A 26,864-nucleotide genomic window follows, 5' to 3' on the forward strand; every position below is an offset into this window, starting at 1 on the left:
GTTTTCAGCAAACCAGTTTACAGCCTAGATTGATGTCGGCTCATGTGTGACATTGGACCAAGTCCTTTGATTTACGTAATTATTGCAAATACTGAATATTAAATAGAGGCATTCTCTTTACTTTGTACTTGCGTGCTCTGAATGGACTTATCTCTCTTCTCCAAATGGCAAAATTGCTTGTTGACCGAGACTTCCCCATTGCAAGCCTCTGATTGGCTTTCACATTCTCTTTGTATGTAAGCATGATGCTGGTTACTGTGCTCAGCTGGCTGTAGAATACGGCCTTTGGTATATGGGAATCCTCCATGCGAACTTCATGACCCAGCAAAGCTGAACTCTGATCATACTCTCCATGCCAGGTATGCAGCACTTTGCAAGAACCTCTATTGGGGATTTTGTCCTGCCACCCGATGTTGCAAATATATCTCCGACTATGACGATGCAATGCTTCAAGTTGCTTTGTGATGTCAAACTGTTGTCCAAGTTTCTTGCCTATAAAGAAGTGATGCAAGAGCGACCACCTAGTAGATTTTGATCTTTCTGAGATGCAAATTCCATGCTTTTTCCAAAATCTTGAGTGAGCCTGCCAGATGCCAAGCTTGTTTTTGCAAGACTATAGTTGATTTCATCATCCAGCATGGTATTATTGGAGACGATGTTTCCAGTTTAGCGAAACTTGTGTATTGAACAGAGGGGTGTTGTTGATGGTGACTGAGACCTTGGAGTACAATGCCTGGGAACAATATCTCTGTTGAAACTTATTGTGAGGCCAAAGTGTTCTGGGGTTTGGGCAAAGCAATCAACAAGCAGCTGAATGTCCTCCAGGATCTGTGCTACAAGAGCGTCGTTCGCGAATAAGAATTCACTCAGTAGCTATTCAGTAACCTTGTGCAAGCCTTGAGCTGTTGCAAGTTGGAAGAGGTTGGCATCTGTCCTGAATTAAATGTATACTCCTCTATTAAGATTTTTGAGTATGCACTGGAGCATGACTGAGCAGTATATGGTAAGCAAAGCTGGAGTAAATACACAGCCTGGTTTGGTAACCATTGGTGACAGGAAAGGCATCCAATGACATACCGCAGTGGCTGTGAAAAGAGGGATATTCCATGATTGTCACAGATTGGCTTGTTTCCTTTCCGTCTGGGGTGCAATGCCCTGGTTCCAGATTGGATAGAAGAGATTTGTAAGTTTACTATCTAAGCCCCTCCATACTTCGAATACTTCAGGTGGGATGCCATCATGTACTGGCAACCTGCCTACAGAACAGCTGGTTTATTGGCATGTAATGACAACCGCTTCAAAAGGATCAAGAGCAAGCTCTTTTAGTATGTGGTGCTGTGGAAGGCACTCACTGGTATCATTGCACTCTGTGGATTGTTAGTTTAGAAGATTGCGGAGGTGTACTGTCCAACAAAAGAGAACTTTGTGCCTATTTGTTATGAGCTGATTACCATCTGGTGAGAGGATGGGTGTCACACCATTGGTTTTGGACTCATCACAGACCTTCCATGTAGAATCTTCAGGTAACCTAGGAGCAGCTCATCAACCTAATGCTCCCACAATAGCGTAGCATGAGTTTAAGCCTGGTAGCTCCATATCAACCTAACTGTGTGGTGTAATGTAACACATCCTTGCTTGGGGAATTAGTCATGTTTTGAGTCACATTTGGTCTCCATTTTTGCTAAGTGAATTTTGGATGCTTCTTTTACTTTAACGGCCTACTCGTATTTCTCAATGGTGTTCGTCATTCTGATCAGATTTTGATTTTTGACTGGCTTGTTTTATATGTTCGATGCTAAGTTTCATTTTTTCTTTCAGGAGGGCAAATTGGATCTGCAGAATGCTTTAAGAGAATCTGAAAAGCAACATGAGAAATACAAAACTGAAAAGGAAGCACAGCTTAGAAAACTTGAATTGTCTGAACTTCAGCTTAAACAAGACCTGGAGCATTTGCAACATAAGCTGAATGGCTTTGCACAGCAAAGAGAAGCCAAATACGGTATTTTAGTTTCCTTTGTAAAATTGACAGACAAAAGTTTAATGAAACGTTAACAACATGAACTGACCGCAACTGACAACATTAGAATAGTTACTATCCCAATGCAACAGTTCATAATTTCAAAGTAGAACCTGCCTCAAACTTTTCACCAGATAATCCTGACTATGTAAATGTCGGCTGCGGTCAGTTCATGTTGTTAACTTTTCATGAAACTTTTGTCTGTCAATTTTCTTTATTTTAAAATTCTGCTTGAGTTTCATCTGAGAAAACTATGCATGGCAGTGCATTTTCTTGACTCAATATCAATTTAAAAAAATTTAGAGTACCCAATTCTTTTTTTCCAATTAAGGGGCAATTTAGCGTGGCCAATCCACCTAGCCTGCACATCTTTGGGTTGTGGAGGTGAGACCCACGGAAACACTGGGTGAATGCAAAAACTCCACACGGACAGTGACCCGGGCCGGGAAATTGCAAACTCCACACACGGTCACCCAAGGCTGGAATTGAACACGGGTTCCTGGAACTGCGAGGCAGACTGCCACCATGCCACCTCATTATTGAACTTTTCCATTATTTATTTAAATGAGCACTTTAAAAAGATGGAGCTGCAGATATTATAAGTTTTCCTTTTTCCAGTTATCTTACATTAAATCTACCATGAGACTGTATTAGCTAAAGGTAAAAGGAATAATTAGCTTTTATTATTTTAATAAGAAACTAAATCTATTTTTACCAGATTTTTAAAATCTACACAAAATTAGGAATTCATACCTTATTGACGATAATAGGTTAAACCTAATTTTTTTTCATCCAAATGAATAGAAAATGTGTAAGAAAATGAGGGGAGTAGAGGGCTTCTTTCATAATGAACCAAACTGTAAAATGACTGCTGCTTGTTTATTTAATATGCAATTTATAATTAGTATTATGTCGGGTTTGGGTCACACTCTGGTATGGGGGAGGGGGGGGGGGGAGATGAAAGAGGGCAGGATTTGCATTATGGGGGAGGAAGAGGCCCACCGCAACCCACTCAAATGGCGGCCTGATACCAGGATTCCGACAGAATCTGGTGAGCTCTCCCCCATGCATAAAGTAGCATGGTAACGGTGGAGACTCGCATACTGGCCCCTGCTCCTCTCGCCAGCAGGGATTAATAGCAGTTCTCTGCTAGCAAGAGAACAACTCCAGAACAGGGGATCCCAGCCAAGGTATCAACAATGATCTAGATGTGGTGGAATTTTTGAGAGGAGCAGAGTGGGTATGAGACTTGTATTTTGTATTTGAGTAAGAGCAATTCTGAGGTCATGAAAGCAGAGCTAGCTAAAGTGAACTGGCAATTTGGGTTAAGAGATGGGTGAATAGAGTATGTAGTGGCAGATATTTAAGGGGATGTCTCAGAATACACCGAATAGATACATTCCAACAAGAAAGAAAAATGTCACCATTTGTGGTTACCTTAAAAGTTAAACGTGGTATCAAACGAAAAGAAGTATATAATTGTGCAAAGTTTGGTGATAGTTCAGGAGATTAGAAAGAATGTATAAATCAGTAAAGAATGACGAAAAGATTAACAAGGAGGTGAAGGTTCCATTAGATAGGAAAATAGCTAATGTAATGCATTTATTCAAAAGGGAAGGAGATCCAAAGCAGGAAACTATTGGCCAGTTTGTCATAAGGAAAATGTCAGCTATTAGCAAAGAACCCAGGTCCTCAGTGCTGTAGGCAACAATGCTAACCAATGGTTTGGTTGCTAAATTTGCTGATGACACAAAGATTTGATAGAGTAAGTTGTGAAAAGGACATGAAGCTAACAAATTATATCAATGGGTTAGGTGGATGGACATTGATCTGGCAAATGGAGTATAATGTGGGCTGTCCATTTTGGCAGGACAAAAAAAGGTCTATTATCGAAGGTGTGAACTTGCAGAGTTCTGAAATGCAGAGGGATCTTGGTGTCCTAGTTCAGTAATCGCAAAAGATTAGTGTGCAGCAAGTAACAAGTAAAACTTAATAGAATGTTATAATTTACTGCCAGGGAAATTGAATGCAAGATATGCTTCAGGGCATTTGTGAGACTACATCTGAAGTACTGAATACAGGATTGGTCTTATTTAAGCAAAGATGTAAATGCATTAGAAGATGTTTAGAACAAATACAGCACAGGAACAGGCCTGTACCGGTCATGATACCACCCTTGACCAAAACCCTCAGCACTTCCAAGTGCCATATCCTTCTATACTCATCCGATCCATGCATTTGTCGAGATGCCGTTTGAATGCCTCTGCTTCCACAACCTCCCCTGGCAGTGTGTTCCAGGCACTCGCCACGTGTTATTAAAAAAAAATACCTGCCTTGCGCATTTCCTCAAACTTTGCCCCACGGACCTTAAACCTATGCCCCCTCATGACTGGCCCCTCCACCCTGGGAAAGGGTGTCTACCTATCCACTCTATCCATGCCCCTCATAATCTTGTAGACCTCTATCAGATCGCCCATCAACCTCCATCGCTCGAATAAAAACAGTCCGAGTCTATTCAGCCTCTCCGCATAGCTAACACCCTCCAGACCAGGCAACATCCTGGTAAACTTCTTCTGCATCCTCTCCAAAGACCCCACATCATTCTGGTAGTGTGGCGACCAGAATTGTGCACCATATTCCAAGTGCAGCCTTAGCAAGGTTCTATACCCAGATTGCCTCATTGTATGAGCCCTAGATTAGTAGATTAATGAGGAAAGGCTCAACAGGATAGGCTTGTATCCACTGGAATATAAAAGAGCAAGAGAACATATGAAATCCTGAGGGGCCTTCAAAGGGTGGATGTTGAAAGGATGTAAATCTAAATCTCAGGGTCACAGTTTCAAAATAAGGGGTCACGCATTCAGGACAAATTAGGACAAACGTTTTCTCGCAGAGCGTTATAAGACTTTGGAATTTTCTTCAAAAGGTAGTTGAGATGCTCCGGAGCATGAACGTCTCCACCTCGTGTGCGAGGTTGGGGCTGATACAGCTGAAGGTGGTATATAGAGCACACCTTACAAGGATGAGGATGAGTCGGCTCTTTGAGGGGGTAGAAGATGTATGTGAACGTTGCGGGGGGGACCCTGCAATCCACATTCATTTTTTGGTCCTGTCCGAAGATGGAGGATTACTGGAAGGAGGATTTTAGGGTAATCTCTAAAATGGTGCACGTAAAACTGGACCAGGGCCCTCGTGAGGCCATATCCAGGGTGTTGGACCAGCCAGGGTTGGAAACGGCTGCGGAGGCCGATGTTGTAGCCTTTGCCTCGTTGATTGCCCAAAGGCGGATCCTGTTACGGTCGAGATCAACCACTCCACCCTGTGCCCTGGCGTGGCAGGGGAACCTGCTGGAATTCTTGACTCTTGAGAAGGTCTAATTTGAACTGAGGGAAAGGATGGAGGGCTTCTACAATTCATGGACGTTATTCATTATGCACACAAGAATTGGAGTACATCGAACATGGGGGGTGGGGGTGGATGCTAGGAGAGTTGGGGGGTTGCAGGGAGGGTTGGGGCTGGGCGCTGGGAGGGTTGGGGCTGGGCGCTGGGAGGGTTGGGGCTGGGCGCTGGGAGGGTTGGGGCTGGGCGCTGGGAGGGTTGGGGCTGGGCTCTGGGTGGGTTGGCGCTGGGCGCTGGGAGGGTTGGGGCTGGGCGCTGGGAGGGTTGGGGCTGGGCGCTGGGAGGGTTGGGGCTGGGCGCTGGGAGGGTTGGGGCTGGGCGCTGGGAGGGTTGGGGCTGGGCGCTGGGAGGGTTGGGGCTGGGAGGGTTGGGGCTGGGCGCTGGGAGGGTTGGGGCTGGGCGCTGGGAGGGTTGGCGCTGGGAGGGTTGGGGGGGGCTGGGAGGGTTGGGGAGGGGGGCACTGGGAGGGTGTTGGGGGTGGGCGCTGGGAGGGTGTTGGAGGTGGGCGCTGGGAGGGTTGGGGAGGGGGGCAGCGCTGGGAGGGTTGGGGGTAGGCGCTGGGAGAGTTGGGGAGGGGGGCTCTTGGAGGGTTGGGGAGGGGGGGCTCTTGGAGGGTTGGGAGGCGGTGACTATGGGTGATTCCTGATTCCTTTTTGTCATTTGTTTATGTTAACATGCGGGCTAATGTTTGGGGTTTGGTGGAAGGGTGGGATCGTTGTTATTGATATGGGGATTGACATTGCATTCGTTACTGATTGTTGTTTATTGTTGGCTGTAAATTTGGGAGAAAATGTGAAAAAGGAGGAGAATTCTTTTTTTATATAAAGGTAGTTGAGACAATCCTTGAATATGTTCACAGCAGAGGTAGGTAGATTCTTGATAAGAGGGTGAAGGTTTATCTGGAGTAAGCAGGGATGGGGCTGAGGTTATAATCAGATCTGCCATGATCTTATTGAATGGCAGATCAGGCTCGAATATACATTTGTGCAACTTGATGTTCTTGCATTGGAAACTGACCCAAAATCGTGAAAAGCTAATGGAGAGAAGTGCTGTAAAAATGTTATAATAATATTGAGAACTCTCATTAATATATCTTTTTGAACTGTGTTTGCAGACCTAGTTTCTGGGAAGGAAAACCTAAGTATTGAATACCAACCATATGAAGAAGAATGCAGACAGCAAACACAGAAATTTCAACAGGAAAGTCAGCAGCTCAAGAAAAAGCTGGAGAAAATGTGTAGGCAGCTTCAGTACACTGTTCATGAACACAAAACTGAAGTACAACATTTTAAAGGTCAGGAGTAGGACCGTAATTCAACTGAGACTAAATTAATACTTATCGGAGGGTGAGTTAGGAGAAACATGGAAAACCATTGAGCTATTGCCTTCTCCATGTTTCTCCTGCCCTTATTCACGATCTTAGCATCCCTACAGTGCAGAAGGATGCCATTCGGCCCATCACGTCTGCACCGACCCTCTGAAAGAGCACCCTACCTAGGCCCACTCCCTCTCCAGCCCTATCACCGCAATCCCTTAACTGTACCTAACCTGCATAATTTTGAATTATCCTTATTTTTTCTTGGCTATGTACACCAGGAGTTACCATTCACAATTTATTGCCTTTTTAACTATATTCTATGTTTCCTGTATTTTGAGGTAGACTGAGTAAGCTTTTGAAAGACATTCTTTTTTTTAAATAAATTTAGAATACCCAATTAATTTTTTTCCTATTGAGGGGCAATTTAGCGTGGCCAAATCACCTAGCCTGCACATCTTTGGGTTGTGAGGGCGAAACCTACGCAAAAACGGGGAGAATGTGCAAACTCCACACGGACAGTAACCCAGAGCCAGAATCGAACCTGGGACCTCGATGTCATGAGGCAGCAGGGCTAACCTACTGCGCAACCTTGCTGCCTTCTGAAAGACATTCTTTGCTGCTAGTCATCTCCCTAAACCTATGTGTTATTGCAGTATCTGATTATTGATGCGGAAAGATCTGCTTTGTTTGGCTCTGATTCTGTTAACATATTTTCAGCTGTCAATCAATGTCAGTTATTAGTTTCAGAAGTGTCGTTAATGCTTCCCAATGGTCAACATACAGAACAAAATACAGGAAGTATGCAGCCGTACTTACCTCTGTGGCGGGGTGGGGGGAAGAATCAACATTTTTGGGTTAATGACCTTTCTTTAGGATTGGTAAAGATTAGAGATGTAACCGGTTTTAAGCAAGTACAGAGGTGGAAGCAGATAAAGGAAAGTGATTTGGGATGGAAGTTAGGAGAGATCAGATGACGAGGGATAGTAGTGCATGGCGAAAGAAGGAAATGGAAAACAAACTAAAGATAGGTGTAAATGTGAAAAGTTAATCATCACCAAAAGCTGTGTTTAAAACAAAAAATAGGAAATGGGGGCGGGGGTTGTGACCTGAAATTGTTGAACTTTTGAGACCTCTTGAGGCAGTAAGTGCCTAATCAATTAGGGAGATCTTTAGTTTGTAGGTATCATGTTGCAGCTATAATATTCAAGGCCTCTCTGCTGCAACCTTTATTTTTTAAAGTAACGGTGTAATTGATGCCAAGCCCTTAATATGAAGTGGCAGAGGTCACCTGGTTCAAATGCCCATCTTACTAATGATGAAGGAGGTATTGATATATAATCAGGGTCCCAGGTTCGATTTGCGGCTTGGGCCACTGTTGATGCAGAGTCTGCACGTTCTCCGCGTGTCTGTGTGGGTTTCCTCCGGGCACTCCAGTTTCCTCCCACAAGTTCCGAAAGATGTGCTGTTAGGTAAGTTGGACATTCTAAATTCTCCCGCAGTGTACCCGAACAGGCGCCAGAGTGTAGCGACTAGGATCTTCACAGTAGCTTCAATGCAGTGTTAAGCCTACTTGTGACAATAATAAAGATTATTATTGTGTGGCAGGACAGAAATTCACAGAATGAGGAGTGTTGTGCCTATGATGGGAAATTGCATTTTCATGACCTCTGGGCTGGGCCTTTGGGAAGTTGATCAACTGATTTATCACCTGAGTTTTTTTTATTTTTGACTTTAATAAATTTTCCACTCTTGTATTATCAAAATGGTGATCAAGCCACCTTGTGCATTCAGAAATGTCTGAAACATGAATTCAATAATTTTTAAATTCTTCCATTACTATATTTCAAGAGGAACATGAAAGAACCATAAAGATTATGCAAAATGAAAAGGAGAACCTTGTAAGAAGGCTGAAAAAAAGTGAATCATCTAGCAGTAAAACTAATTCTTGGTATGTTCATATTCTTAGTCTGGTAGCTCTGAAAGCATTTCTGTGTATGTTTTAATACTTCATAGATTTGTTTTCTTGACCTTAAATCTCACTTAACTGTTCGCATATAATTAAGTTTGAGACCCTGCAGTGAATTCCCAGGAGACTATATCTTTAATGTTTTTCATCACAAGAGCCATAAGGTACATGAATCCCACCTTTGCTGTTTTGTTTTCATTGCAGTATTTTGTTTTCATCTCAGAAAAAATAACTTTAATTTTGTGGATTTTTGCTGTTCAGTTCTTAATATTCCGTTGTGTTTTAACACCAATTTTGTAGAATCTCCACAGTGCAGAAGGGGGCTTTTTGGCCCATTGACTCTGCACTGATCCTCTGTAAGAGCACCCTACCTCAGCCCTATCCCCATAACCCCACCTGGGGAAATTTAGCATAACCAATCAACCTAACCTGTGCATCTTGGACTGTGGGGGAAAACAGAGCACCCGGAGAAAACCCACGCACACATGGGGAGAATATGCAAACTCCACGCAGTGCTAACCGCTGTGGCATCATGCCGATTTGTTCCAGAGCAAAATCTTTCAGGCTTTTTATAATATAAATTTAAGAATACCCAATTCTTTTTTTTCCAATTAAGGGGCAATTTACGTGGCCAATCCACCTACCCTGTTCATCTTGACGTTATGGGGATGATATCCACACAGGCACGGGGAGAATGTGCAAACTCCATACGGACAGTGACCCAGGACCGGGATCGAACCCGGGTCCGCGGCGCTGTGATGCAGCAGTGCTAACCACTGTGCCACCGTGCTGCTCCTCCCGCCACCTAACTTAATGCATAGGTTGGTGCACGTACACATAGAATCCCAAATTGTGAATATTCAAGTTGATGATGAGATAAGATTGCTCTCATCCAAAATTGCAGTAGTGTTAACCCCTCAGTTTGCCTATGAACATTAATCTGATATATTTTATTCTAGCTAGTTTTTTGTTTCTTTGGGTTTTAAAGTTTGGGCAATCCTGCTGCAATAAATATTGTGCATTGTATGGTATCATGTGCAGGCCTTCAAATTTTGGAATACAAAAAACTAATTCAAGTATCTGCCTAGAATGTTCCTGTGAGGCTGCCACAAGGAGCAGTCTCCATATATGTCAATGAGTCATCAGGCCAAGTCACAGATTTTGTCACTTCTCGCAATATGAAGGAGGAATAAATGTAAATCTCCTGTTTCATCGGTAGACTAGTTCGAGGCAAGTAATTCTCAAGTATCAAACTTAAGTTACTTATAGTAGATGAGATCAAATCCAATAAAATAAATCTTCACCGATAGAATACTTCCTAAACATGATCTATTGTTCGGGAACTTGCTATTATGTAATATCAATTGTGCTCAAGAGTTTTTCCATTTTTTTCCCTCTTTCAGTTCACAGGAAAATGGGAACTCTGAGAATTCATGCAAATTGATCTCTACAAAAGAATTAGAAGAAATTCGGCATCAGTATTTGAGGGCAGTGGGAAAAATTAAAGGTAATTGCAGCTAATCTAATTGTTTGCATATGCTGCATGAAACATAGACATGGGACAAGATTCTCTGCCCTCCCTGCAAGTGGCATGCCATTGGTCATCGGCAGGATCTTCAGGCCCCACTGCTGTCGAAGGGATTTTCCATTGAAACCACCCCACACCACCTGTCAATTCCCCAGACACTTTCAAGTCAACTACTCCCAAAAGCATTGGATGCTTTTTTTCTATTTAAATGTTATCTTGTTTTTTTATATTACTAGATAGCTGTCTCCTCATACTCTTCCTTCTGCCTCTTTACTATCTTTTAATCATTCTTTGCTGACCCTTAAAATCTATCTAATCCTCTGACCTACCACAAATTGTTGCCGATTTGTACAGTTTCTTTCAATTTAATACTATCTTTAACTTCCTTATTTAGCCACAGATGATGCATCCTTCTCATAGTTGTTTTTTTCTCCCGGGCTGAATTTTTGTGGAGAATTCTTAAACATCTCCTTAATAGTCCATTACTGCAACTCTGCTGTCCTACCTTTTAATCTACTTTCACAGTTCACCTTAACCAGCTCTGGCTTCACACCCTCATAGTTACCTTTATTTAGGTTTTAATGCACCAGTTATAAACCCATAGTTCTCCCTTCCAACTGAACATTAAATTCTGCCATATTGCAATTGCTATCACTTAGAAGCTCCTTTACCATGAGTTATTGATTAATCCTGACTCATTGCATATTACCAGGTCCAGGATAGCCTCCTTCCAGACTAACTTTCCCAATCTACATGTAGAATTGAAGTAACCCACTATTATTGCTGTACCTTTTTTTGCACATCCGGGCTGGATTCTCCGCCGGCGGGATTCTCTGTTTTGTTGGCACCTGGGGGTTTCCCGACGGTGTGGAGCTGCCCCACAATGGGAAACCCCATTGACTGGTCAGTGTAACGGAGAATCCCGCCGGCGGATCGGGGCAGAAATGTGGCGCAGCGGGACGGAGAATCCAGCCACCCATTTATTTCTTCCTGTATATAATGTTCGGGGGGGCCTATAACTACTCCCATAAGTGAACTATTTCTTTACTATTTCATATATCCAACCAAATTAATTCTACGTTGTGCTGTTTCAAGCTAAAGTCATCTCTCAGTACTGAACTGATGTCATCCTTAATTAACAGAGCTATCCCGCCACCTTTTCCTAGCTTCCTGGCTTTCCAATGTATCAAATTCCCTTCAACATTCAGCCTTGGCCACTTTTCAACCATGTCTCGAATGCCTGTCACATCATCCATTTTGTTTTAAATTTAGAGTACCCAATTCTTTTTTCTAATAAGTGGCAATTTAGCATGACCAGTGCACTGAACCGGCACACCTTTTTGGGTTGTGGGGGTGAGACCCACACAGACACTGGGAGAATGTGCAAACACGGACAGTTACCCGGGGCTGAGATTAAACCTGGGTCCTCAGCGCCGTGAGGCAGCAGTACTAACCACTGCACCACCTTGCTGTCCCTCTGTCAGGTCATGCATATTTATCTCTATCTGTGCTAACAATTCACTGGCAGCATGGTAGCACAGTGGTTAGCACAGTTGCTTCACAGCTCCAGGGTCCCAGGTTCGATTCCGGCTTGGGTCACTGTCTGTGCGGAATCTGCATGTTCTCCCAGTGTCTGCGTGTGTTTCCTCCGGATGCTCCGGTTTCCTCCCACAGTCCAAAGATATGCAGGTTAGATGGATTGGCCATGATAAATTGCCCTTAGTGTCCAAAAAGGTTAGGTGGGTTCACGGGTGTAGGCTTAAGTGAGGTGCTATTTCCAAGGTCCCGTGCAGATTCGATGGGCCGAATGGCCTCCTTCGGCACTGTAAATTCTATGATCCTTTGTGTTACAAACACTATGTGCATTTGGATGCAGGGCCTTAAACTCTAGCATTTGTTTGCAATCTCCAGCCTTATGTTGGTACACTCTCAATTGTGTGTTCTGTCCATTCCTGTCACACTCTGGTGCTCACCGCCCTGCCCTTTAACTTTGTTGTTTCTTTACTTATATTTTATCTCAAACGATCCCTTCCTTTCACTGTTTAGTTTATAGCTTTCTCTGCAGCCCATGTTATACGATTTGCCAGAATAGTGGTCCCACCATATTTCGGGTGCAGACGATCCCAATGGTACAGCTCCCACTTTCCCAGCACTGGTGCCAGTGCCCCATGAATCGAAACCTATTTCTCCCGCACCAATCTTCAGACGTTCAGTTCTCTAATTTTATTTACCCAAAGGGTCAGAACATACAATTATAAGAGTGTACCCAATGTCAATTTGCTCATGGCTCAGATAAGCCGGAGGTTATTACCCTTGAGATTCTGCTTTAATTTAATCCCAGCTCCTACCCACCCAGTCAAATCTCTTTCCTAGTTCTACCTATGTCTTTGGCACCTGTATAGACCACAATAACCGGATGTATCCTCACCCACTGCAATTTCCTCTTCCTGAACCCTGGCACTGGACAAAGCAACACAGCTATTTGGACTCTCGCTGTTGGCTGCAGAAAACCGTCTATTCCCCTGACTCTACTACCCCTTACTACCACTACATTCGTATTAACCTCAACCTGCAGCTCTCGCTCTCATCCAAACAAGCTGAAAGAACCTTAAATTGGACAATTGCAAGGACTGAGGCTCCTGCAGTCCTACCTTCTGGATCTCCATACCCACCTCACTGGTAGTCACACCCTTGTTACTGATCACTGACCAAATCAGAAGACCCTATTCTAAGGGATGTGATTGTCTTCTGGAATAAAGTATCCAGGTTACTTTTCCCCTCCCTGATATGTCAGTGTCTGCAGCTCACCCTCCAGTTCCATGACGGAGCTGAAGCTCCTCAAGCCATAGACACTCAACTGCAAGCGGGTTCGCCCTGAATCACACTGGCTTCCAGAAGCTCCCACATTCTGCAATATACATCATGTGCACTGACATCCTTTAATGTATTTTAGTTTGCTAATTATTTGATTTAATTAATTTTCCTTTTTTATACGTTCTATTTAATGCCTCTCATTGCCACCACTTAGTGTACTAACTTAAATTTTAGTAATACAGTAGACCATTACCACTTAAGATATTTAATGTACATTTTTTTTTTTTTAATTTTCAGCTATTTACACATGCTCCCCAAAGTTAGTTATTCACCAGCCAACTAACTTGTGGCTTTCCTGTGTCACCGTTTGATTTTTTTCAATCCCGGTGTTCCAGGTCTCGCTTTGTATTTATATCTTCTCCCTGGTGTGTCCCTCACAGGTCTGCTTTCTTCACACTCTCCCAGTTGTTGGGTCTTTGAAATAATTTATTACATTGAAATATCTGAAAGTATGAAAGCAGTATAAGCAATGGACTTGGCTTACTGCTGTTCCAATTTTTTTGACGTGGTAGTGAGTCAGAGGGTTGTGAGTTTAAACCCCACTCTATAGATTTAAGCGCACAGCTTGGATTGACACTTCAGTGCACTGAGGTGCTGTCTTTTTATTGGGATGTTAATCCTAGGCCTTGAGTGCCGTCTCAGTGTAGTGTAAAAGATTCCATGGCAATATTGAAAGAAGAGCACCAACATCTCATTGTTTTTGTGAACCTTTCAGTGTGCAAATTGGCTGTCAATTTTCCTTGCAGAACATGGCATTTATGACCTCCAGACATCCCAAAGTGCTTCACGTCCAATGAAGTATTTTTGGAGTACACTTTATAAATACACATTATTTCTATCTGTGAGTTGGATGTCTTTACCTCCTATCAGAGCAACAAAGTTGAATGCTTCAATTTTAAGCACTGACATAATTTAGTTCTGAGAACTTTTCTTAATTTATGCAGGAGACATGATGCGTTATATTCAAGAGAGTAAAGAGCGAGCAGCTGAAATGATTCGTACAGAGGTATTGAGGGAACGTCAACAAACTGCACGGAAAATGCGAAAATATTACTTGACCTGTCTCCACCAACTCCTAGCAGACAGTGGGAAAAATGACGGGTAAAAACTTTAGTTGTTGTTTCTATTGTTTACTGTGGTTGCAAGAATATGTTTTTTATAAATATTTTTTATTGAGTTTTTGAACAAAGTATATTTACCGTTATGTACACAGAATAAAATATATATATATATATATATATACGTAGAAGAGAAGGGAACACACAAAACAAAATTAAAATTAAATAGCTGGTAGGGTATTATGCAACAGCAACTCTACAATTGGCAATATTATTTTTAACACAAGTAGGCATTTGTTTGTGGGGGGGAGGGGGGGGGGGGAGAGAGAATGGGGAGGTACATATACATTTGGGTACCGGAGAAACAATTACAGAGGACTACGCGAGTGGATCTGGTGTTGGTGTTGTCACTTGGTTCTCCCGGACGGTTTTCGCTGCCGTTGTCGACTCGCGTTCACCTCTGCTTCAGCCGTTCGTGGTGTCTTTCGTCCATATTTTCCTTGTTCTCTGCTTCTGTAGATGCCAAATTTGTTATTGTTTCCCGTGCCCTCCTTTCAGCTGTCATTCCCTTGCCTCCCCACCCCCACCTCTCTGGTTCCCCTCTATTGTTCACTCTCTCTCCTCCCCCCCCCCCCCCCCCCCCATCCCCCTCCTGTGGTTCGCCTTTCTTTTCTCTTGGGTTTAGCTGTCCCCCCCGGGTCTATCCCTCCCTCTCCCGCCTCTACTTTCCCCTGATTCTTGGCTATCTGGCTATTCTTCTGCTTGTTCGTTGGCCACAAACCAGTCCCGGAACAATTGGGTAAAAGGCTCCCACGTTCTGTGGAAGCCGTCGTCTGACCCTTGGATGGCGAATTTGATTCTGAGAGATCGGACAGCCAGTCTGCAGCTTTGGGTGGTGCTGCTGACCGCCAGACGAACAGGATTCTACGGTGGGCGATCAGGGAGGCAAAGGCAAGGGTGCCCACCCTCCTCCCCAGGAATAGATCTGGCTGGTCTGATACCCCGAAGACCACCACGTTCGGGCATGGCTCCACCCTCATCCCCACCACTTTGGACATTGCCTTGAAGAAGGCTGTCCAGTACCCCGTAAGTCTGGGGCAAGACTAGAACATGTGGGCATGGTTGGCAGGGTCTCGCATTTATCCTCCACCTCCGGGAAGAACCTACTCATGCAAGTTCTTGTTAAGTGGTCTCTATGTACCACTTTTAGTTGCGTCAGGCTGAGCCTTGCGCACGTGGAGGTGGAGTTGACCCTCTGCAGTGCTTCGCTCCAGAGTCGTCGTCCCCTTATTTCAATCCCCAGGTCTTCCTCCCATTTCTTTCATGTTGCGTCCAGTACGGTGTCGGCCCTTTCTATCGCTACAGTTCCCTTTATCTAGGATGTTTGCGTCCAGTAACTCTTCCAGTAATGTCTGTCGTGGCGGTTGTGGGTACATCCTTGTCCCCTTTCGTAGGAAGTTTTTGAGTTGCCAGGTACCATTCGCTCGTTCCCCCTGGCTAGCTGGAATTTCTCTGTCCATTCGTCCAGTGTTGCGATCCTGCCATCTGTATATAGGTCCCTGACTGTCATGTCCCTTCGTCCTGTCCCCACTTTTTAAACATGGCGTCAGTCAGCGCTGGCGTGAACCTATGGTTGTTACAGATGGGAGCTTTGTCCGACATTTTGGTCAGACCAAATTGCTGCCGTGGTTGGTTCCAGGACTGGAGGGTGGCTATCATCACCGGGCTGCCGGAGTGTTTTTTGGTGGGGATGGGAGTGCCGCCGTGGCGAGGCACCGGAGGGAGGTCCCCTTGCAGGAGGTCTCTTCCCTGCACACCCACTCGGTGCCTGGCTGGTTGCAAGTATATTAATTGTTCATTGCCAAACTTTAGGTGATTTGAGACCATATTCCTTTTTAAAGGAACGATATCTCTTTGAGTCACAAGCCCATAAAACTATCTATCAGAAATCAAAGATTAATAGTGTTCCTGTACATAAGATCAAAATATTTGAGCCCCAGGTCTCAACCTTTTTAAATCTGCCATCCTTACAATTGTGTTCTTTTGGGGGAAACATGATATCAGAGCCTTGTAGAACCTCTTTTTTTTCTTTTCCAAAGGAAGACCCTCGAATGCAGCCATCTTATTGATTAACTATGGAGCAATACATGTCTGGGAAGTGCTGTGTTCATTGAAGGTAGTTAGATGTGGATGTTTGCCTGTGGAGAGCAAAGAACTAGCAGTACTAACAATTCTGGCGATTTCAAAATTATTTCAACCTTTCTGCATTTGGTTAAGCTCTACATTTAATTTCCTTTGCCAATTTTCCCCTGTTCCATAACTTCCACATGTAGGGGCAGCAAAGCACTCTGGGGTATCTCACAGCTGACTTGTCAAATGTGGAGTCTGTCAACACTGAGCTTGACCTTATTCACTTGGGTAGCTTTTAAAAGTAAATTATACACTTTAGAATTGTGCTACTTGATTCAATTTACTTTGATATATTTTAAATCAAAATTCACTCAAACCATTTTTGGAATAGAGTCATGCGTCGGCAAATTGAATAATTGTTACAAGAATGGGAGCATTTCTTAAATTACTAGTTTGGGATTTTAATATTAAGTATATTTTTATTATTGATCCCTCCACTCCTCACCAATAACCTACTTCTGAAAAGCTAATTTTTTTTTTCTTTATTCGTTCACGGGATGTGGCCAGGCCAGCATTTGTTGCCCATCCTTTAGGGCATTTAAGAGTCAACCACATTGCTGTGGGTCTGGAGTCACATGTAGGCCAGACCGGGTAAAGATGACAGAGTTCCTTCACTAAAGGACATTAGTGAACCAGATGGGTTATTATACAAATCAACAATGGTTTCATGGTCGTCATTAGACTTTTAATTCCAGATTTTTAAAATTTAATTCAGATTCCACCATCTGCCCTAGTGGGATTCAAACCCATGTCCTCAGAGCATTATCCTGAGTCTCTGGATTGATGGTCCAGTGACAATACAGGAGCATGGTAGCATTGTGGATAGCACAATTGCTTCACAGCTCCAGGGTCCCAGGTTCGATTCCGGCTTGGGTCACTGTCTGTGCGGAGTCTGCACATCCTCCCCGTGTGCTCCGGTTTCCTCCCACAGTCCAAAGATGTGTAGGTTAGGTGGATTGGCCATGATAAATTGCCCTTAGTGTCCAAAATTGCCCTTCGTGTTGGGTGGGGTTACTGGGTTATGGGGATAGGGTGGAGGTGTTGACTTTGGGTAGGGTGCTCTTTCCAAGAGCCGGTGCAGACTTGATGGGCCGAATGGCCTCCTTCTGCACTGTAAATTCTATGGAAAAAAAAAAAATTCTATGAAATACCACTACGCCACTGTCTTCCCAATTGCAGAAACAGAAGTTTATGATAATTTGGTAATCGTAGCTCAAGAGCCAAGTTAATTATACCCGAAGTATAGATTTATAGTAAAATGTTTGTAATTGTTCAATAGTGCTGAAAGAAGGATTATGAAAGCTGCTAGCAAGCTGGCTGCAATGGCCAAAGCTTTAGAAACACCTCTTCTAAATCGAAAGCGTGACCAAGCTGAAACCCTGACTGGTATGTATGGTATTTTGTAACATTGAATCTTCAAATTTTGGTTTTTATATTTGTAGCTTACATTTTTTGAAATAAATGATGTGAGGGCGTCACCTATAATTGAGTTAGAAATCATTTTGCTAATTTTCAGTTGAATAGCATGTTGGTCATGTGCTTGTATGCCAGAAAATATAAGATATCTATTGTGAATTTCAAGATACAAGTTTTGAAGCCTTGACAACCCTCCAAAGCAGGGGTTAACTTAACACAAAGTATAAAAGTGAGCAGCTGGTGTGGGTAGATACCATTTTGAAGTGTCATCGGCATCTGATGCAAAGAATGGTCATGTGTTAAAACACCCAACCATGGGGACTTCTTGTTGTGGCTGGGGACTTCTGGTTGTGGCTATGCAGAGCTAAGTCGCACGTTCGGCAGTTCCCGCTTGGAACGGACTTCTGGGCTCATTTCAGGGCCCCCAACGGAATTTTTTCGACATTTCCCGGTGTGGGAAGAAGATTGCAATATTCCCTCGACAGTGTATGGCTTGGACCAGGAGCGGGGCGACTAAAAAAAGTGGTGGTGAACCCAAAGAAAGTGCGAGGGAAGAAGAGCAAGATGGCGGTGGGCAGGGACCAGGCAGCGTGGATGCAGTGGGCGCAGGAGCAGCAGGAGGCTATCCAGCGCTGCTTCAGGGAGATCAAAGCGGACCTGCTGGAGCCGATGAAGGCTTCTATCGACAAGCTGCTGGTGACCCAGACGGCCCAGGGGGTGGTTATCCGCGTGGTCTGATAAAAGATCTCCGACAACGAGGACGAGATCTTAGGCCTTGCGGTAAAGGTGGAGGCGCACGAGGCGCTCCACCAGAAATGGCAGGAACGGTTCGAGGAGATGGAGAATCGGTCGAGGCGGAAGACTTTACGGCTCCTGGGCCTCCCAGAAGGGCTGGAGGGGTCAGACGTGGGGGCCTATGTGGTCACCATGTTAAACTCGCTGATGGGAACGGGGTCCTTCCAGGGGCCCCTGGAACTGGAAGGGGCCCATAGAGTGCTGGTGAGGCGGACCAAGGCTAACAAGCCGCCGCGGGCGGTGCTGGTGCAGTTTTATCGGTTCGCTGATCGTGAGTGCGTGCTCAGGTGGGCCAAGAAAGAGAGGAGCAGCAGGTGGGAGAACGCGGAGGTTCGAATATATCAGGACTGGAGTGCGGAGGTGGCGAAGAAGAGGGCCGGGTACAATCGGGCGAAGACGGTGCTGCACAGGAAGGGGGTGAAGTTTGGCATGCTGCAGCCGGCGCGACTGTGGGTCACCTACAAGGACCGGCACCATTATTTTGAGTCCCCGGAGGACCTGGGCCGAGAAGCTGGACACAAACTGAGGGTCGGGATGGGTGGTCGGGGATTGCTGTTGGTGTGTTACATTTTGAGGGGGGGGTTCTTTGCTCTTGTTTCTTTTTGGTACGGCATGGGTGGTTAGGGTGGATTGGGCACTGTCTGGTTGGGTCTGTCGTGTAGACTCTGGAGGGGGCAAGTAAATGGAGTAGGGGTGGATGACCGGTAAGGGGGATGGGGCCCCGCGGGAGAGGGGGAGGCCCCGCGGGAGAGGGGGAGGCCCGAGTCGGGGGTGGGGGGACTGGGCCTGTAAAAGGAGCTGCGTCGGAGATGGCAGGGCCGGGCAGGTGGAAAGCGCGGGCTTTTTCCCGCGCAGTAGGCTGGAGGGGCCGGGGCCGGGAAGCGAGGGTTGTTTCCCGCGCTTGGGATGGAAGGGGGAGGCGGAGAGCCTGCTGATGGGTAATGGAGGGGCGGAGAGCCTGCTGATGGGTAATGGAGGAGGAGGGTATGTCCCACAATGGGAGGAGTCGAAGGAGAGGCGGGAGTGGCCAGGGTCAGCAGGAGTCAGCTGACTTGCGGGAGTGCAATGGGGGGAGCAAAGCAGCTAGGAGGGGTCCTAGCTGGGGGGATCAAGGGGGGGCTGGGGCGAGTAGAGGGGGTTGGGACGGGGGTCTGCCGCCAAGTAAGTTTGAGGAAAGGGTGGGTAGGTCAGGTGTTTCATTCGGGGCTGGATGCCAAAAATTGGGGGGTGGCTATCTTGGTGGGAAAGAGTGTGTCGTTCGAGGCGTCTAGCATTGTGACAGACAATGGCGGCAGGTACGTAATGGTAAGTGGTAAGCTGCAAGGGGAGAGGGTGGTGCTGTCAACGTGTACTCCCCGAACTGGGACGATGCGGGTTTTATGTGACGCATGTTGGGTCGGATCCCGGACTTGAAAGTGGGGGGCCTGATAATGGGGGGGGGGGGAGACTTTAACACGGTGTTGGATCCGGCACTATCACTCCAGGTCTAGGATGGGTAGGAAGTGCTGAGGGGGTTTATGGACCAGATGGGAGGGGTGGACCCTTGGAGATTTGCAAGGCCGGGGGCTAGGGAATTTTCATTCTTCTCACATGTTCATAAGGCTTATTCCCGGATCGACTTTTTTATTATGAGTAGGGCGCTGATGGCGAGAGTAGAGGACCGAGTACTCTGTGGTAGCCATTTCGGATCACGCCCCGCATTGGGTAGACCTAGAGCTGGGGGAGGAGAGGGAGAGGAGAGGAGAGGCCGTTGTGGCGCTTGGAGGTAGCGCTATTGGCAGACGATGAGGTGAGTGAGCAGGTCCGAGGAAGCATAGAGAGATACCTGGAGGCCAACGATAGCGGGCAGGTCCGAGTGGGGATGGTATGGGAGGCGCTGAAGGCGGTGGTTAGGGGAGAGCTGATCTCCATGAGGGCCGAGAAGGAGAGGAGAGAGCAGAGGGAGAGGCTGGTGGGGGAGATGGTGAGGTTAGACGGGAGGTATGCAGAGGTGCCTGAGGAGGGACTGTTGAGGGAGAGGCGTAGCCTCCAGGCCGAATTCGACCTGTTGACCACCAGGAAGGCGGAGGCGCAGTGGAGGAGTATGGGGAAAAGGCAAGTCGGATGCTGGCGCATCAGCTTCGGAAGTGGGACGCAGCTAGGGAGATCGGGGGAGTTAAGGATAGGGGAGGGAGTGTGGTGCGGAGTGGGGTTGGCATCAATGGGGTCTTCTGGGACTTTTATGAGGAACTGTATCGGTCCGAGCACCCATTGGAGGAGGGAGGGATGGGCCGCTTTCTGAACCAATTGAGGTTTCCTAAGGTGGAGGAGGGACTGGTGGCCCCGATTGGGCTGGAGGAGCGGGCCAAAGGGATAGGGAACATGCAGGCGGGGAAGTCACTGGGGCCGGACGGTTTCCAGTCGAATTCTACAAAAAATATTTGGACCTGTTGGGCCAGTTACTAGTTAGGACCTTCAATGAGGCAAGGGAGGGGGAGGCTTTGCCCCGATGATGTCCCGGGCACTGATCTCCTTGATCCTGAAGCGGGGCAAGGATGCCCTGCAGTGTGGGTCTTACAGGCCGATTTCGTTGTTAAACGTAGATGCCAAGGTGCTGGCAAAGGTCTTAGCCACGAGAATTGAGGATTGTGTGCCGCAGGTGATCCACGAAGACCAGACTGGGTTTGTGAAGGGGAGGCAGTTGAACGGGAATGTGCGGAGGCTCCTGAATGTTGTTATGATGCTGGCGAGGGAGGGGGAGACGGAGATAGTGGTGGTGGTGGACGCTGGGACGGCCTTCGATAGGGTAGAGTGGGGGTACTTGTGGGAGGTGCTGAAGAGGTTCGGGTTTGGGGAGGTGTTTGTCAGGTGGGTTAGGCTGTTGTACGAGGTCCCGATGGCGAGTGTGGCCACGAACATGACGAGGTCTGAGTACTTTCGGTTGCATCGAGGGACGAGGCAGGGGTGTCCCCTGTCCCCCCTGCTCTTCGCACTGGCGATTGAACCCCTGGCTATGGCACTGAGGGAGTCGAGGAACTGGAGGGGGTTGGTGCGGGGTGGGGAGGGGCTTAGGGTGTCGCTCTATGCGGACGACTTGCTGCTATATGTGGCGGACCCGGTGGGGGGAAATGCTGGAGATAATGAGGATCCTCAGGGAGTTCGGGGATTTCTCAGGGTATAAGCTCAACATGGGGAAGAGTGAGTTGTTCGTGGTTCACCCAGGGGACCAGGAGAGGGGGATTGGCGAGCTCCCACTAAAAAGGACGGAGAGGAGCTTCAGGTATTTGGGGGTCCACGTGACCAGGAGCTGGGGGGCCCTGCATAGACTTAATTTCACGAGGCTGGTGGAGCAAATGGAGGAGGAGTTCAAGAGGTGGGATGCGTTGCCGCTGTCCCTGGCGGTAGAGTTAAGATGACGGTGCTCCTAAGGTTTTTGTTCCTGTTCCAGTGCCTCCCCATTCTTATCCCGAAGGCCTCCTTTAGGTGGGTCAACAGGAGCATAACGGGGTTTGTGTGGGCGCGAGGGACTCCGAGGGTGAGAAGGGTGTTCCTGGAGCGGAGTAGGGATGGGGGGGTGCTGGCACTGCCCAATCTCTGTGGGTACTACTGGGCTGCCAATGCGGCGATGGTGTGCAAGTGGGTGATGGAGGGAGCGGGGGCTGCATGGAAGAGACTGGAGACGGTGTCTTGAGGGTACGAGTCTGGAGGCGCTGGCAACGGCGCCGCTGCTGCTCCCTCCAATGAGGTATATATACCACGAGCCCGGTAGTGGCGGCTACCCACAAAATCTGGGGGCAGTGGAGGCGGCACAGGGGGGAAGTTGGGGCCTCGGTGTGGACCCCAATACGGGGGAACCACCGGTTTGTCCCAGGGAGAATAGACTGAGGGTTTTCGGGGTGGCACAGGGCAGGGATACGAAGGTTGGGGGACCTGTTTGTGGACAGGAAGTTCACGAGCCTGGGTGAGCTGGAGGAGAAGTATGGGCTCTTCCCCCCCCCCCCCCCCCCCCCCCCCCCCGGGGAACACCTTTAAATATTTACAGGTAAGGGCGTTTGCCAGGCGGCAAGTGGTGGAATTCCCGCGGCTGCTGCCATGCACAGTACAGGACAGGGTGCTCTTTGGGGGGGGGGGGGGTTGGAGAGGGGAAGATCTCGGCAACTTACCAGGTGATGCAGGAGGAGGAGGAGGCCTCGTTGGTGGAGTTCCTCTTCGTACGTGAGGCTCAGCCTCATACAGTTTAAGGTGCTGCACAGGGCACACATGACCGGGACAAGGATGAGCTGGCTCTTTGGGGGTGAGGATAGGTGTGTTGGGTGCTCAGGGAGCCCAGCAAATCACACCCATATGTTCTGGGCATGCCCAGCACTGGAGGAATTTTGGAAGGGCGTAGCGAGGACGGTGTCGGGGGTGGTAGGATCCAGGGTCAAACCGGGCTGGGGGCTTGCAATATTTGGGGTTGCAGGGAGGGAGTGCAGGAGGCGAAAGAGGCCGGTATTCTGGCCTTTGCGTCCCTGGTAGCCCGGCGAAGGATTCTTCTTCAGTGGAAGGATGCGAGGCCCCCAAGCGTGGAATCCTGGATCAACGATATGGCGGGTTTATTAAATAAATTGGAGAGGGTGAAATTCGCCTTAAGGGGATCGGTACAAGGTTTCTTCAGGCGGTGGCAACCGTTCTTGGACTTCCTGGCAGAATGGTAAACAATGGTCAGCAGCAGCAACCCGGGGGGAGGGGAGGCGGGTTCTATTTTATTTTTGTTTGTTTACACTGGGGGATCTGAGGGGGTGTATGTATTTGCTATGTTTGCTTTGTGTTAATTTATTATTTATGTATAGGGGGACACGGGGCTTGTTTTATTTTGTTCTGTATTTAATTCTATTGGGTTCCTTTTTCATTTTGGTGTTGATATTTTGTGAAAACCTCAATAAATTTATTTTATTTTTTTAATTTAAAAAAAACCACCCAAGCATCTCCGCAGCGCAGCCTGTGCGGACTGCTTAATCCTTGCACCCAGTTATAAGCTACCAGTTAGTAAAACATGCATTTGAATGGTAAAACATTGAGGATATAAATGAGCGAGCATGTTGTGGCTGAAAAAAAGGATCGGCTTATACCCTGTGTGTATGCAAAAGCATGGTTTTTGCGGCTGGTAAAATGAGGCTTTCTCATGAACGCTCGTAGAGACAGTTTTGTCATCACATTCAGGAAACCGGCCATCCTGTTGTGTGGCACTACCACTGTGAAACTGAGCACCTACGTGCTGGCATGAGCCATCTGCAGCTATGGGATTGTATAAAATCACAACCTGTAACCTCATGGCCAGCATTTCCTTTCCCCCCCCCCCTTTCCCATATCACTACCATCAACCCTGGTTCCATGAGAAGGGCATGATGGAGCAGAGGTGACAACCTTGTGAAGCTATAAACAAAGGCTGTATGCATACCAAACAGCATGCTAAGCAATCCCACAATCAACAGAGCAAATCTAAGCTCTGCAGTCCTGCTACATTTAGTTATGGCAGTGAACAATTTACAATTTTCATGTGTCTGAAGCATAACGGATGTAAAGGACATAATTGCAGCACTAATGTAATGGCTATGAAGTGCTTTGGGACATACTGCTGTTGTGAAAAGTGGTATGTAACTGCATGTTTTTCTTATCTGAATTGTGGCTAGTTGTTTTCATCATTGCTGTGATCTATACTGATGAAAAAGGACTATTGTAAAATAGTTGTAATTTGGTGTTTACAGTTCAGGCACTTTGCAGACAATTTTCTGTGCTAACTTTTGTATTGCATCTGGCTTCCACTAACGTCTGATTAGATTACTCCCCTTTTTATTCTGTTCCAACATTGGTACTTGATGCCCAGCATCAAGTTTTCACGTGGATGTCTTTTACTTTTTCTATACAAATATTTTATCTCTTGTTTTCTTCTACCTAAAGCACCTCCAAGTCAGCAAAGTTCAGAACAATCACCAGTCGTTTCTGAGAATAATCAAGAGGCCATTGGATCCATGCATGAGCAGGCAAACCATGTTGAGAAACCATCTTCTCGTGAAGACCAGGTCCAGAAATTCAGAAAACACAGAACAGGCAATGAAATTCATAAAGTATGTGTGTCACGCTGTTTAAATAAAACTTTGTATGGTCCAACTGCAAAGAATGACATCCCAGATGAAGAATTATTTACAAATCATAAACAAGTTGACATTCATAAGACTGAAGGAAAGTCTGGCATTTTACAAAAGGATACCACTTCCTTATTGCATGAGATGAAGGAAGGCCAACAGCTAAATGGTGCTGCGTCAAAATCAAAGCTTCACAAAGCCGCTAGTATTGCACATTTTCAGAATTCAGCCAAATACCTTTCGCAAATGTGCCTCAGCAAAGCGCATACATTCAGCTCTACTGATAGTCTTACTGACAGAGCATCTTTGCATATGGCTCACAATTGGGATGGTGTCTCGTCTTCAAAATGTTTTATACATAATTCAGAAGAATATGTCTGCTCCAAAACTATGACTGGGGCATCAAATGAGGTGCAAGAAACCCCTGAAAGAGATGATGATTACGTTTCCAATCTTGAAGTTATTGGGTCTTGTAAAATGGGCACTTACAATTTTAGGCAGACCGAAGGAAAAGCATGCCATCTAGATGATTGCAGCACTCCTATAATATGCACAGGATCAAGTGGCATTTCTAAGCCATCATCATCTACAAACTTGCCACATAAAACTGTTTCTATGACAAATGGTACTGTGTACATGTCACCTTCCATTTCCTCTGTAACCTCTGAAATTAGCTCTCTTGCAGATGGAGAGGAGCATGTTTGCTTTCAAAGTAAAATAATCCCAGTTGTGTCAAAGATACACGGAGAACAAATACAAAAAGTTCCAGAAAGCAGCCTTTCTGCTTTTAACCGGGACCAGTTCAGTAGGACCAGGTCAAAACCTCAAATGTATATTAAGTGCACTGAGCCTGAGCTGGCACTCAATGATGAAATAGCAAAGACGACCAAGTCATACCATGTGGAAGAATATTCCCGTAAGAAGTATCCATCACGCTTGATCCCCAATATAGACACTATTCAGCAGGACAGTGGATTTGACAGTCCTTTTGTTAACGCTTCTTGACTAATGAAAATGATCTTGGAAACAAACCCATTAATCTTTAAGACACCTTTATGCCACTGAAGTAATTGTACAGGTTTCTTAGAGTAACTTGTTCTTAATGATTCATGATTTTGCTAAATAATGTAATATATTTGCACATATTTATAAGTTTCTAAAATCTATTTTTGTACCACAAACCAATTTGTTTTGCTGTTTGGTTTCAATGTTCAGATGTTTTTGGGAACAAAATGTTTATTTTAAGATGATATGCTAATAAAGTGCTCTTTTTAATAAGTCTTGGTCTGGAAGTAGTTTAAACACCTAACAGTAATTTGATGTTTCTCAAATTCAGGCGTAACTGTTTTTTGTTGTGTGTGGCTAATTCACTTTTAAAAAGGTCTAATTACTCTTGATCTGATTTTTTAAAATTCTGTAATGTAATTTGAAATCAGCACCTATTTGAACTGGGAGTTTTCATAACCTTTTGGCTGTTACTCTTGCCAGACTTTTCAACCATATAAGCCCTTCATTAGTAAATCAAAAGTAGTTGAAAAGTGCTTCATTTTTTTTAGGTGAAGAACTGTTGGACACTGCAAGATTATTTTACCTTCCTAAAAAACCCTTTTAAATCTACACCATGTTACATTAGTGGTCTCATTCTCAATTCCCATTTCTTTATTTTATTTTGTCAATAATTCTCCAATTTTAGCTACTTCCCCAATTAATAACACCGTTCGGTTAGCAACTTTGTGGTGGGTTTATATTTATTATAATGCCTGTAGAGACCACTATCTTCAGAGATTAATTTCCCAGTGACTGACAGAAATCATCAAATTACAAGTTGTCACCATTTTAAACATTTAGTTCAACAAACAAACTAAATTCAACATAGTTGCCTGTTAATTTATTCTAATTCATCCAACTAAAGAAAAAGTAAAAAATACCAAGTGCAGGAACGATGTGCCATTTCATTGGAACCGTAGAGGTAGGAATGTGATTGGTTTTGTTCTGTTGAAAAAATGGAGGAGGGGCAGTTCAGGTGCAGAAAGAGATGGTCGGGGAGAGGTTGGAGAGCAGGCGCATAAAATTACATATGCCATGGAACTCTGGCAAAGGGAGTGATAATGATGATAAAGACAGAAAGCTCGGTCAGAGTAGGTGTTAATAGCAGGATAAAGGATAGTACTATCTGAAAGCAAAAACTTGAGAACAAGA

General features: G+C 45.7%; 1 protein-coding gene across 2 annotated transcripts in view; it reads left to right on the forward strand.

The window, feature by feature from the left end:
* The window catches only part of cep152 (centrosomal protein 152), a 112,905-nt gene extending 86,962 nt beyond the window's left edge, over window positions 1–25,943 (forward strand). For both annotated transcript variants that reach the window (XM_072470697.1, XM_072470698.1), the window contains 7 exons: window positions 1,819–1,999; window positions 6,531–6,710; window positions 8,583–8,682; window positions 10,104–10,207; window positions 14,047–14,203; window positions 17,630–17,736; window positions 24,481–25,943. In XM_072470697.1, the coding sequence (XP_072326798.1) occupies window positions 1,819–1,999; window positions 6,531–6,710; window positions 8,583–8,682; window positions 10,104–10,207; window positions 14,047–14,203; window positions 17,630–17,736; window positions 24,481–25,670 (2,019 nt within the window). In that variant the 3' untranslated portion in view covers window positions 25,671–25,943. The remainder of the gene's footprint in view (window positions 1–1,818; window positions 2,000–6,530; window positions 6,711–8,582; window positions 8,683–10,103; window positions 10,208–14,046; window positions 14,204–17,629; window positions 17,737–24,480) is intronic.
* Window positions 25,944–26,864: the final 921 nt, after the last annotated feature.

Source organism: Scyliorhinus torazame, chromosome 12 (assembly GCF_047496885.1).
Source record: "Scyliorhinus torazame isolate Kashiwa2021f chromosome 12, sScyTor2.1, whole genome shotgun sequence".
NCBI classification, from domain to species: Eukaryota; Metazoa; Chordata; class Chondrichthyes; order Carcharhiniformes; family Scyliorhinidae; genus Scyliorhinus; species Scyliorhinus torazame.